General features: G+C 46.4%; 1 protein-coding gene across 10 annotated transcripts in view; it reads left to right on the top strand.

Annotated features, from left to right (window-relative positions):
* The window catches only part of LOC129822295 (unconventional myosin-XVIIIa-like), a 165,268-nt gene that overhangs the window by 72,919 nt on the left and 78,441 nt on the right, over positions 1–13,908 (top strand). For 6 of the 10 annotated variants that reach the window (XM_055880461.1, XM_055880460.1, XM_055880459.1 and 3 more), the window contains exons 3-11: positions 3,959–4,024; positions 6,231–6,318; positions 6,649–6,755; positions 7,730–7,906; positions 8,491–8,701; positions 11,171–11,313; positions 11,404–11,504; positions 11,672–11,735; positions 11,908–12,052. In XM_055880461.1, coding sequence (XP_055736436.1) covers positions 3,959–4,024; positions 6,231–6,318; positions 6,649–6,755; positions 7,730–7,906; positions 8,491–8,701; positions 11,171–11,313; positions 11,404–11,504; positions 11,672–11,735; positions 11,908–12,052 — 1,102 coding nt within the window. The remainder of the gene's footprint in view (positions 1–3,958; positions 4,025–6,230; positions 6,319–6,648; positions 6,756–7,729; positions 7,907–8,490; positions 8,702–11,170; positions 11,314–11,403; positions 11,505–11,671; positions 11,736–11,907; positions 12,053–13,908) is intronic. The other 4 variants (XM_055880462.1, XM_055880456.1, XM_055880455.1 and 1 more) reach the window with 1 other exon arrangement.

Raw genomic sequence — 13,908 nt, 5'->3', positions numbered from 1 at the left:
GTCCTCACCTGCCGGGTTCATACCAGTCCCAAAATATACACCCCTTTCCCCATCTGCTGGTTTTGTCCCCTCTTATAAATCCTCCCCTGTCACTCCCCCTTCAGCATCCGTTCCCACCTCCAAGTCCTCCTCCAGTACTCCCGCTGCAGGGTTCGTCCCAGACCCCAAGGCCTCGCCTCTCTACCCTAACCCTCCCAAGTCCTTGGCTCTCTCCCCTCCTCCTGCCGTCATCACTCCCAAGGCGAGTACCCTCTCTCCACCACCGGATTTCATCCCGCCCCCCAGACAGCCAACCGTGAAGAAGCCTGAGGTAGGCCTACTGTCCACACTGCATGGACCACTTTTGAGACCACTGTGTGAAAAACCGGATGTTAATTGCTAATGCACAAACAGCACTTTTTGCGTCTCCATGATAACTCCAGTAATTTTTGTGTGTGTGTGGGGTGTAATTTTAACTAACTTTACTTATCTTGTTGAGGTCTCTACTTGTTAGCAGAGTTTCAGCTACATTTTGGTGCTATGATGGGCCCAGCCTGCCAAATTGCTCTCAACTCCCTATTGAAGTAATTTGTTTCTTCAGAACTTTCTCATCTGCACAAAGTCAGTTTATTTCTCAGTCTGTCTAAGGGTGCAGTCTCATGGGGCTGAAGCTTTTGTTGTGTTCGATGCTCTGATACCAGCTCCATCTCTCTCTGAGTTTCTCATGGGGATGGAGCCTGTCTCACACAGCTCTCCTTCCTCACATCTCTCTCCTCTGAGACGCCAGGCCTGCTGAAACAGCTTCCACCAAAACAAGTTCAGTAGCTCTTTTTCCCCCCAGCCTCAACCCAAGAGACCCTGCTGTCATCTGCAACTTGGAAACATTGTTTATTGAGGTTAGCCTGTGGGGGGGTTTTCCAAAGGAGGAAAAAGCATATCGGGTTGGAATGTTCTGTTGTTGTGGCCTGGAGTTCCAGGGAGACCCGCAGAGCTAATTACCGATAGTGACATTGTCTTTCTGGGAAAAAAGTTCAAAGCTGTGCTGCAGCCACTTTGGCAAGCTTTGGGATAAGAGAACTATCTATACATTTTGCAGGTGCCAGATATTTTGAAAAGCTTTGGTCTTTTTGCTGGATTCTCGCTGCGTTTTGGCAATTACGGGCCTCTCAGGGTCTTTGTTTACTTGGCTAGCTGACCACAGGCTGGCTTTGACCGCTACAGTGGCTATCTGAATTTGCTATAGTTGTCTAAGGCTAAAGTTTGCTTGTGTAGTGTTATCCAAGCTAGTTATAGTTTTGCTTGGCTTTGCCCTGTGCATTGAGATCTGAATGATTTCACATCCAAGTCGACTGTTGATTTGCTCACTACCTTAGCTAGACTCTGGACGTCTAGAGCATGGCTTGTTGTGGGTTTGTTCAGCATGGTTGTATCATTTCTTTATCTTATGAACTACTTGTATGTGTGTGTACATTACTTACGGTGTGCTTGTGCTCGTGGATGTATCTGTGTGTATAATTTTGAAGGTGAAGGCTTTGGCAGCCTCTCCCCTGTCCTCTGTTCCCATTGAGAAGGCTTCACCGCAGAACAATTCATCAACCGTTTCATCAAAGACTACCCCAACCAATACCCAAAAGGTGTGTGTGTGTGTGTGTGTGTTGGTGGGCCCCACAGCATTCACACAGGTCACTGTTGCTATGCTGTGGACATGAGGTATTGTAACCAAGTGTGTGTGAGTTCAGGATTGGCACGGCATCTAGCGAACATCTCATAGCATGAAAAAAAAGTACACATTTCTGTTGTCTATGAAGCAGTGTTGAGTGTTGAATGTGGTTCGCTAGAATAGTGCGCTTTGATAGCCTAGTAGTTTCAGAGCTCAACCTGTCGATGATCTGACCTCCAGGAGGCGCCGCTCAGTCCCACTGAAGAGGCTCAAAGACGCCTGGAGAGGATCTTCACTGCTCCTGTAAACACCCACCTTCCCTCCTTCTCTTTCTTTCTTTCTTTATCTTTCTCGCGCTCTCTTTCTCTCGCTCACCATTTCTCTATTATTTCCACTCCCTCTGGACTGCCTAGATATATGCTTCTCCTCTCATGTGTTTCACTTGTTTCATCTTTACTTTCTTCCCTTCATTCATTTTAACAGGAAACATTAACATTCCATAAATGCGTTTTAGAGGTGCTTATTTATTTTTCATGAACAACCCATCATGCTCTTTATCTCTCTTTCTCTCTTTCTGATCTTCACTGGATGTTCAATCTTTATGCTGATAGCTAATAGTCATTTGTCATTTTATTTTTTGGCACATTTAATTAAAAGTACAGATTTATTAATTTGGGCCATATCCATTGCTTGGCTACCCAAACGTCTTGCTCCAGCCAAATGCTACGCCACGCCCACGGACGCTAGTTTCTTTTCCACAATGACTCTGGATCTTAGTACCTCCCCGACGAGTTCTAGAACGCAAACACAGAAACGAATGGATTAGGCCAGAGCCTGATTAGTTAGAAATGGAACAATCAGCAATTATTATTTTTTTTTTTCACAACATCCCTCATTTTGACATCACTACAAATTACTTCATTCATGGCAGTCTCAGACTGAAGCATGTATCGAACATAGAGCAGCGGAAGAATTACATTTGAGTCATCAGGCAACCATATCCATGCATGACTGGGTTACTGCATTCTCATGTTCACAATTCATTGAACTAATTTTCTGTCTATGCTGCTTTCTTTTTCCATTCTTGTTTTGTCACCTGTCAAACATTATCTTTCTCTCCCTCACTCTCTCTTTCTAATTGGTGCTTGGCTGCATCTTTCTGTGGCGGTTGTATGGCTAGCTGGAGCCGGTGGTTCGTGCCTCAGCTCCGCTCCTTTCTCCGGCCCCAGCCCCAACCCCCCCTCAGGTAGTGTGGCCCCCAGGCGTCCCCTCTGGCGGCCTGGTTGGAGTGTGTGTTCGTGTGGCGTGTTGGAGTGTAAGCCTAAATTCCTCTTCTAACTTACCCCTCTCTCACCCTGCCTGTCTGTAAGGTTCATCTGTAATGGTGCTTGGTGTTTTCTCTTCCTCATTTGTTTCAGACCCCAAACTCTCTGCTATTTGTCCCTGATATGACCTGGTTCAGTCCTTGCTTGCCCTTCCTGTTTCTGGAACACAGATGATATTAAACAGTGAATGTGTCTAGATGTCTCAAAGGAAATCAAACAGACCTTGAAGTGCATGGAAACTGACTAACCAACCCAGACAAAGGACTTTAATGTGCAGTGTTTATGTTGTCAATAGCATGGCAGTGGTCGCCATGCAGATGGTCGCATGTTTGTTTTCTTTGTGGTGTCCAGTCGCTGTGTGAGTGAATGGCAGTGGGTGGTGGGTTATCGTGTTTGTATGTGATTTATGACTGTCAGGTGTTCCTGTCTCGTTGCTCTCTCTGTCTCCACTTTATGACATGATTAGCTCATCTCACAGACATAGAGCCTGACCTCTCCTTGTTCTTTGCCATCCCCCATTTTTTTCTCCACATTCCTCCCTGGTCTTAACCCTGATGACTTACATAATGTGCTCGTTACTTTAAATGGTAAAACACTGGTTTGATCATGTCTGATCATGTTTTCAATGTATGTCTCAAAACTCTAAACAAAACTTTTGAGAATAATGAAGGATTAGTTACTATTTCATTTGGACCAGATGAACAATGGGTATTAGCCAACAAGCCTGGTCTTTGGCTCAAGCCGTGTTCATTCAGTCCATAAGTGAAAAGTCTGTAGGGATATCTCTCTCCACCAGGATCACCACTATGCATTACTCTCTCTGTCCCCTATATATATATATATATCTGTCTATTCCAGCAGATGATGAAGGATGATGCCATGCTGGATATGCTTCATGTTTTGTGTTGTTTGGTGGATTGCTACCCATCTTTCCACTGTAGCTACTCTCTAACTATGACCTTTGACCCCTCCTCTCACGCATGCTGTCCTCCAGGGACAGGTGGACGAGGACCCTGTGGCCATCCTTCAGGCGTCTCACGCCGCTGCCCAACAACCCAAGGTCTGGCCTTTGCTGTGCCTGTGTGTAATTCACCCCCTCCACCTCCCACGTCCACCACTCCCACCACCGACCCCTGGAGTGCTGTGTACTCTGTGTGTTGTGATCCATTGCAGTGTCACCCCCCACCCTTTCCCCCCACCAAACACACCTGCATAGTATTCACGCACAGCCAAGCCACCCTCACTCCTTTGGCCATCTTTCACCTAATTAGAAACATTTCAGGGGGAAATCAACACTCAAAATGAAGCTTTTTCGATGGCACTTAAGATACGTGGTTGTGTGGATTCCACAGGGTCAATCATATCATCACATTTTGTCTCGTGTAGATGTCATTGCATGACGTAAGTTCGCCATTAAGGAGGCAAAGAGACAGAGGCTGCAAAAAACATCACCTGATTATACATTATTAGAAATAAGATATATAGGCCTACATTTCACACAATGTGAATTTCATATGTTTTTATCCCCTGTGTTTATGTTTTACTTTATAATGTCTTGTTGTCATCCTTCAAGTCAGTCCCTTGTTGTGTGTTGTGTTGCTGTGCTTGTGGATAGTGTATTTATTCCACTCATACTCCTCCCACCTCTCACCCACCATGCTGTGTGTGACAGTGATGTGCATCCAACAGTGTCTTTAACCAGATTCAGTTCACTGATAATTCATGTTCTCTGTCAGACGTCACTGCCTCCTGCTCTCTCTCTCTCTCTCTCTCTCTCTCTCTCTCTCTCTCTCTCTCTCTCTCTCTCTCTCTCTCTCTCTCTCTCTCTCTCTCTCTCTCTCTCTCTCTCTCTCTCTCTCTCTCTCTCTCTGTCTCTCTCTCTCTGTCTCACTCTCTCTCTGTCTCTCTCTCTGTCTCTGTCTCTCTGTCTCACTCTCTCTCTCTCTCTCTCTCTCTCTCTCTCTCTGTCTCTCTCTCTCTGTCTCACTCTCTCTCTCTCTGTCTCTCTCTCTCTGTCTCACTCTCTCTCTCTCTGTCTCTCTCTCTGTCTCTCTCTCTGTCTCACTCTCTCTCTTTCTCTCTGTCTCTCTCTCTGTCTCTCTCTCTGTCTCACTCTCTCTCTTTCTCTCTGTCTCTCTGTCTCTCTCTGTCGCTCTGTCTCTCTCTGTCTCAATCTCTCTCTCTCTCTCTCTCTCTCTCTCTCTCTCTCTCTCTCTCTCTCTCTCTCTCTCTCTCTCTCTCTCTCTCTCTCTCTCTCTCTCTCTCTCTCTCTCTCTCTCTCTCTCTCTCTCTCTCTCTCTCTCTCTCTGTCTCTCTCTCTCTGTCTCACTCTCTCTCTGTCTCTCTCTCTCTGTCTCACTCTCTCTCTGTCTCTCTCTCTGTCTCTGTCTCACTCTCTCTCTCTCTCTCTCTCTCTCTCTCTCTCTGTCTCTCTCTCTCTGTCTCACTCTCTCTCTCTCTGTCTCTCTCTCTCTGTCTCACTCTCTCTCTCTCTGTCTCTCTCTCTGTCTCTCTCTCTGTCTCACTCTCTCTCTTTCTCTCTGTCTCTCTCTCTGTCTCTCTCTCTGTCTCACTCTCTCTCTTGCTCTCTGTCTCTCTGTCTCTCTCTGTCGCTCTGTCTCTCTCTGTCTCAATCTCTCTCTCTCTCTCTCTCTCTCTCTCTGTCTCTCTCTTTGTCTCTCTCTCTCTTTCTCTCTGTCTCTCTCTCTGTCTCTCTCTCTGTCTCTCTCTCTCTGTCTCACTCTCACATACACACACACAGCCGGAAGGAGCATGTCCAGTGGCGTGTGAGAGGCTTTTGGGAGGTCAAGCATGGTAACACGGAGCGGTCAGGTGTTTTTAGGCGACAGAGCTGAGCAGAGCTGAGCTGGAGAAATGTCTCTCTGTGATCTGGGACTCTGAACTGTGTTTTTATCTCTGCCTGATCCACCGGCCTCTCCAGCGCTCTGCCTTTCATCACAACATGTACTATTAGCAAGTCCACTGCATGCCCACTGTCAGCCCATTATCTCCAATGCTACTGGACATAATTGTGTAACATGCTATAAGCTCTCAACCAGCTACTTTAAACACGTGAGTGAATGTTATTGATGTGAACAGGTGTGTTTGTAGGGAGCACATGTCCTCTCAAGTCTAAAGCCTCTCTGTGGTTGAAAACTGCTGAGTGGTATCTACTTCAGCCACAGAAAGGCCCAGTGAAAGCTGACATGGCCTAAGGTCATTGTTTTGCTGTGTGTGACTGTTGTCTTCTACACAATCTCTTCCAGGTGAAGACAGAGGAGCAGATAGCCACAGAGCAGGCATGGTACGGCTCAGAGAAGGTCTGGCTGGTCCACAAGGATGGCTTCTCCCTGGGTAAGTTGGACCAGGAGGGATGCAGAGCTTTGCCCTGCTAATTTTTACAATTGCTTTTAAACTATGGGTTATTGTTTTTTCCTGAAACCATGTCTGTGCACACTCCAACCAATAAGTTATATCCCAATAAGTTATTTGTGTGTGTGTGTGTGTGTGTGTGTGTGTGTGTGTGTGTGTGTGTGTGTGTGTGTGTGTGTGTGTGTGTGTCTGTGTCTGTGTGTGTGTGTGTCTGTGTCTGTGTCTGTGTCTGTGTCTGTGTCTGTGTCTGTGTCTGTGTCTGTGTGTGTGTGTGTGGTGTGTGTGTGTGTGTGTGTGTGTGTGTGTGCATAGCGACACTGCTGAAGACTGAGGCGGGCTCTCTGCCGGAGGGGAAGGTGAAGATCAAACTGGAACATGACGGGACAATACTGGACGTAGATGAGGATGACGTGGAGAAGGTGGGGGGGAGCTACACCTTCAATGGGGTGCATGTAGGGGAAAGATCCAAGAAGGAGGGAGGGGGTCTTTGCACTCGTCAGTCAGCCCTTCTGGAGTGTGTAGCAGTCACAGATGGTCAGCCCAGGCACAGGGGATTGTGGGACGTCTGTGGAGAGGGGGACAGGCTAGAGGGGAAAAGGTGTGAGTTTGGCAGGCCTCGATCAGGTGACTCACACATACATGGCACCAGGCCCAAATCACAGAGAGATCAGTGACAGGACGCTTTAAAAACTGTTTTGGCACAAAGCATCAAAAACCTCCCATCATTCACAACATGCTGTCTCCAAGACCTTGACTAGAGGATGTCTGCTCTGCTTTCAGGAGAAATCCTCACCTGGTGTTATAGACGTTCATTTAACTCTCGTAGGGTGAACTGATAAAAAGAGTGACTTTGAACAGTTAGTGTTTTCAAAGCGTCAAGGTCACCGTCTAATCATACATTTGAATCTGTTTGATAAAGGAAGTGCAAACTGGGACCTGTCTGAGGTTGGAGGGAGACATTGTTTTAATTGCATCAAAGACTTGGCATTAGGTTCTTGGTGGCAAGTCACGGTGTGGCATACTAAATCGCTGCTTGACTTCTCTTAATACTGCTCCTCTACTCCTCAGTGAAACTCACAACATTACCAGTGAGATTGCCAGTCTCAAATGGACCCCTAGCCTCTACCCCTATAAAGTGCTCTTTGTTTAGATCAATCTGAAAAAACGAAATAGGTGTAGGCAACCTGGAGAAACTTTTCAAAAGGCATGATGGTAATCTTGGCAGATTTGAATTCTGTTGGTGGTCCTTTCTGTAAGCAGTCCCACTTCAGACAACCAGAATCCCAGTATGTATGATGTTTTCATTTTGCTGAGTGTTCCTTTAATAAAGCTCTAGTATTACAACACTCCTCAGTCATTAATCATTCACCTTTGACCTTTGCTCGTGTCCCAGGCGAATCCCCCGTCGTTTGACCGCTCTGAGGACCTGGCCTCGCTGCAGTACCTCAATGAGTCCAGTGTGATGCACTCCCTGCGGCAGCGCTATGGGGGAAACCTCATCCACACACACGCCGGGCCCAACATGGTCATCATCAATCCCCTCAGCGCTCCCTCCATGTACTCAGAGAAGGTGAGGAGAGAGGACACACTCAGCAGATACATATCTACACACAGACACACACACACACACACACGCATACCGACAGACGCACATTTCATGACCTTTGAGAACATATCTGTACCACTCCACTGACATGATTCTGGTTTATTCTCTGTGAATGGTTTCATGCATGCTACTTAATGCTATTCTTGTTTGTGCATTTCCTTGCTATTATGTCATAGTATTTCCTTTTAGGGAGAGGAGGATGGATGAATTAAAACAGGAGAGATGACTAGGAGGATAGAGAGGGAAGTCTTCAGAGGTCCACAAAATGACAATGAAATCTAATTATCCTAATGCGATTTAGAGGTTAGAGTATTGAGGAAGCCTGTAGTCTGTAATATCTACTTAACTCTCATCACTCATAACAAAACGACTACCCATTAGACCATACAGACAGGGTGCTTAGCTGGGAATGTGGCAATTTTAAGGACGCACGTACACACACACACACACACAAAGCCCCTCTCAGGACCGTACAGGAGTCACTGTTGTGCACCTCTCTCTCCCCCATCTCTTCTCTCTCTCTCTTTCCCTCTCCTCGGTCCCATCAGGTGATGCACATGTTTAAGGGGTGCAGGAGAGAGGACACGGCACCTCACATCTACGCGGTGGCCCAGTCGGCCTACAGGAACCTGTTGACCACGCGTCAGGACCAGTCCATCGTGCTGCTGGGGAAGAGCGGCAGCGGCAAGACCACCAACTGTCAACACCTGGTCCAGTACCTGGTCTCCATCGCTGGCAGCACCGGAAAGATCTTCTCTGGTGAGAGAGTCCTCGGCTATGATGAGTTAACCGCTCTCTGTTTGGCCTGGTCCTGGACTCCTTTTCGCCCAGCAAGCAGTAAAGCTAATATTCAGGGATTTTTGTCATTAAATGAAATGTAAAGCATGTTGAAGGACTGTTATAATCCCCTTCCAGATGGTGGCTTGATTACTTAAGTGTTACCTAATGACCGTGGTGGCTTAAATTCACTTAATTACTCTATAGGTAATTTGTCTTAATAGCCTAATATATAATTAAGCACATAATGTGCATGTGTTTGTACACAGGAGGACATTCACTGAGTTGTTACTGATTAGATCAGTGTCAGCTAATTGACTGAGAACTCAGCAGAAATCCAGCCAGGTGCAGTAGGTGTTAGTTAGTAGGGGAAGATAAAGAGCAGTTTCAACATGCCAGCCAGCCAGCCAGCCAGCCAGCCAGCCAGCCAGAGAGGTAGGCATGGGGGAGAGTGTAGGGGTGTTACTGAGAATTTGGGAGAGGAGGAGGGAGGGCAGCTTGATGGAAGCTGGCTTCGAAACCTCGATTTGAAGATCGGTTGTGGTTGGCTCAGTATTCCAGGTGTGTGTGTGTTCGTGTGAGTATGTGCTCTTGTGCATTTGTGTATGTGTGCGTAGGTGTGTGTGTGTTCATGTGAGTATGCACTCCTGTGCATATGTGTGTGTGTGCATGTATGTGCGTGATGGATGAGGGGATCCCCTAATGATGCCCTGTGTAGCTGGGGGATAATTAGCAAAACTTATCAAAACTCCTCAGCTTCTCCTGGTTAGTTGTAAGGGGCTAATGAGAGCTCCAGAATCCAGCCACCAGCCACTACTAGTCTAGACTGTTAAACAGGGGAGCTGCTATGGAAGGTGCAGCAAGCTATATACACTACATGGTATGTGGACACCTGCTAGTTTCAACATCTCATTTCAAAATCATGGGCATTAATATGGAGTTGGTCTCCCCTTTGCTTCTATAACAGCCTCCACTCTTCTGGGAAGGCTTTCCACTAGATGTTGGAACATTGCTGCGGGGACTTGCTTCCATTCAGCCATAAGAGCATTAGTGAGGACGGGTGCTGATGTCAGGCGATTAGGCCTGGCTCGCAGTCAGTTTTCCAATTCATCCCAAAGGTGTTCGATGGGGTTGAGGTCAGGGCTCTGTGCAGTCCAGTCAAGTTCTTCCACACTGATCTTGAGAACCCATTTATGTTTGGGCCTCGCTTTGTGCACAGGGCATTGTCATGCTGAAACAGGAAAGGGCCTTTCCCAAACTGTTGCCTCAAAGTTGGAAGCACAGAATCATCTAGAATGTCATTGTATGCTGTAGCGTTAAGATTTCCTTTCACTGGAACTCAAGACCATTAATCCTTCTACACCAAACTTTACAGTTGTCATTATGCTTTCGGACAAGTAGCGTTCTCCTGGCATCCTCCAAACCCATTCGTCCGTCGGACTGCCACATGGTGAAGTGTGATTCATCACTCCAGAGAACATGTTTCAACTGCTCCAGAGTCCAATGGTGGCAAGCTTTACACCACTTCAGCCGACGATTGGCATTGTGCATGGTGATCTTAGGCTTGTGTGCAACTGCTCGGCCACGGAAACCATTTCATGAAGCTCCAGATGAATAGTTCTTGTGCTGACGTTTCTTCCAGAGGCAGTTTGGAACTCAGTCGTGATTGTTGCAACCAGGGAAAGACGATTTTTACGCGGTACACGCTTCAGCACTCGGTCCTGTACTGTGAGCTTGTGTGGCCTACAACTTCACAGCTAAGCCATTGTTGCTCCTAGACCTTTCCACTTCACAATAACAGCACTTACTGTTCACCGGGGCAGCACTAGCAGTGCAGACATTTTCTGAACTGACTTGTTGGAAAGGTGGCATCCTATGACGGTGCCATGTTGAAAGTCAGGTCAGTTGTAGTTTTCTTCAGTACCGGCCATTCTACTACCAATGTTTCTCTATGGAGATTGCATGGCTGTGTGCTCGACTTTATACACCCGTCGTCAATGGGTGTGGCTGAAATAGCCAAATCCACTCATTTGAAAGGGTGTCCACATACTTCTGTAAGTTTCACATACCTACATTTACATTTGAGTCATTTAGCAGAAGCTCTTATCCAGAGTGACTTACAGGAGCAATTAGGGTTAAGTGAGTCTGACTAGTAGCCCTACTCTTTAAGTAATGAGGCGTTCCTGCTCATCTTGATCTCAAAAGAGGGAAAGGAACTCCACTAAGAGAATAATTGACAAAGCCTAACTGACATGACATAACATGATTATCAAAGTAAGTCACAACATGGTAGTCGAATCCCCTCACAAATAGAACAGTATTGAATGTGAAATGCCAAAACACTGACATAATATTTTAAATAAATAAAGCTGTTCTCTAACAGTCCTATGTCCTCCACGCTGTTCCCCCCTTCCTTCCTCCCTCCCGCCCTCTCTCCCTCCATCCCTGCAGGAGAGAAGTGGCAGGCAGTATACACCATCCTGGAAGCATTTGGGAACAGCTCCACCTCCATGAACACCAACGCCAGCCGCTTCTCTCAGATTGTCTCTCTGGACTTCGACCAGGCTGGCCAGGTGGCCTCCGCATCCATACAGGTAGGCAGTATCACGCACACACACGGTCATGGACACTGACATACGCACACACACATATTGACATCTTGTTGTCCTCTTCCTGTACCTAAGACCATGCTGCTTGAGAAGCTGAGAGTGGCCAAACGGCCAGAGACTGAGTCCACCTTCAACGTCTTCTACTACATGATGTCCGGAGCTGACAGCACTCTCAGGTGATCCCTCTACCATCTCTCAGTTGGGATTGAATTGAAGTGGATGGTTGCAGTAGATTGCAGAAGCTTGGTCTTGTGTATATAGCACTGTTCTCATGTTAAACTTGTGGTGTAAACTAGCTATTTACTGTGATTTCAACCTGTTCATTTCCCCTGTTTCCTCTCAGAACGGAGCTACACTTTAACCACTTTGCAGACAACAGCGCCTTCGGAATTGCGCCTCAGTCTAAAGTAAAATGCTGTTATTATTCTCTTATTATTATGTGTATTATATGTCCTTTTCTGAATTTTGTGTAAAACAACTGGAAAACTGTCTTAACTGTGCCCCTCCCTCCCTCCCTCCCTCCCTCCCTCCCTCCCTCCCTCCCTCCCTCCCTCCCTCCCTCCCTCCCTCCCTCCCTAGCCGGAGGACAAACAGAAGTCATCTCAGCAGTTCACCAAGCTGCAGGCAGCCATGAAGGTGCTGGGCATCTCAGTGGAGGAGCAGAGGGCTCTGTGGCTCATCTTGGGGGCCATCTACCACCTGGGGGCAGCAGGGGCCACCAAAGGTAAGGACCCCTAGCCCTGTCCTACTCACTGTAGGATCTCTACTGGTCCACTGCACTACTCACTGTTGAACTAATTGACTGAGAACTCTGCAGTAATCTAACCATGTTAGGATGCTATAAGTGTGTGTTAGTTAGTTAGTGTAAGTTAAAGTGCAGTTCCAACATGCCAGCCAGAGAGGTAGAATTGGGGTAGAGTGGATGTTAAAGGGATACTTTGGGATTTTGGCAATGAGGCCCTTTATCAACTTCCCCAGAGTCAGATGAACTCATGCATACCATTTTTATGTCTCACCCATTTTTAGTCTCACTAACTAGCGCTAGCGCAATTGCTATCTAGCGTTAGCGCAATGACTGCAAGTCTACGGGGACTTCCAGTCATTGCGCTAATGCTAGTTAGCATTGGCTCGCAAAACTACCAATAACTTGCTTCATACTGGACACAGAGACATAAAAATTGTATCCACAAGTTTATCTGACTCTGGGTAAGTAGATACAGGGCCTCATTGCCAAAATCCCGAAGTATCCCTTCAAGACTTTGGAAGAGGAGGTGGAGGAGGGGCAGGGGCAGGAGGGAGTGCAGGTTGATCGTGTCCACTCACTGTTTGCTGCGCCCACCAGGGATCTCTTATAAAGCTTTCAGTGATACATAAAAAAACATAACTATATATGAATGTAGAGTTGAAGTCGGAAGTTTACATACACCTTAGCCAAATACATTTAAACTCAGTTTTTCACAATTCCTAACATTTAATCCTAGTTAAAATTCCCTGTCTTAGTTATGTTTGGATCACCACTTTATTTTAAGAATGTGAAATGTCAGAATAATAGTAGAGAGAATTATTTATTTCAGCTTTTATTTCTTTCATCACATTCCCAGTGGGTCAGAAGTTTACATACACTCAATTAGTATTTGGTAGCATTGCCTTTAAATTGTTTAACTTGGGTCAAATGTTTAGGGTAGCCTTCCACAAGCTTCCCACAATAAGTTGGGTGAATTTTGGCCATTCCTCCTGACAGAGCTGGTGTAACTGAGTCAGGTTTGTAGGCCTCCTTGCTCGCACACACTTTTTCAGTTCTGCCCACAAATATTCTATAGGATTGAGGTCAGGGCTTTGTGATGGCCACTCCAATAATTTGACTTTGCTGTCCTTAAGCCATTTTGCCACAACTTTGGACGTATGCTTGGGGTCATTGTCCATTTGGAAGACCCATTTGCGAGCAAGCTTTAACTTCCTGACTGATGTCTTGCGATGTTGCTTCAATAAATCCACATAATTTTCCTCCTCATGATGCCATCTATTTTGTGAAGTGCACCAGTCCCTCCTGCAGCAAAGCACCCCCACAACATGATGCTGCCACCCCCGTACTTCATGGTTGGGATGGTGTTTTTTGGCTTGCAAGCTGGTCGTTATGGCCAAACAGTTCTATTTTTGTTTCATCAGACCAGAGGACATTTCTCCAAAAAGTACGATCTTTGTCTCCGTGTGCAGTTGCAAACCGTAGTCTGGCTTTCTTATGGCGGTTTTGGAGCAGTGGCTTCTTCCTTGCTGAGCGGCCTTTCAGGTTATGTCGATATAGGACTCATTTTACTGTGGCTATAGATACTTTTGTACCTGTTTCCTCCAGCATCTTCACAAGGTCCTTTGCTGTTGTTCTGGGATTGATTTGCACTTTTCTCACCAAAGTACGTTCATCTCTAGGAGACAGAACACGTCTCCTTCCTGAGCGGTATGACGGCTGCGTGGTCCCATGGTGTTTATACTTGCGTACTATTGTTTGTACAGATGAACGTGGTACCTTCAGCCTTTGGAAATTGCTCCCAAGGATGAACCAGACTTTTTGAGGTCTACAATTTT

The sequence above is a fragment of the Salvelinus fontinalis genome, chromosome 24, assembly GCF_029448725.1.
Source record: "Salvelinus fontinalis isolate EN_2023a chromosome 24, ASM2944872v1, whole genome shotgun sequence".
Taxonomy (NCBI): Eukaryota; Metazoa; Chordata; class Actinopteri; order Salmoniformes; family Salmonidae; genus Salvelinus; species Salvelinus fontinalis.
Note: the sequence above shows the minus strand (reverse complement) of the source record. Positions and strands in the feature narration are given on the sequence as shown.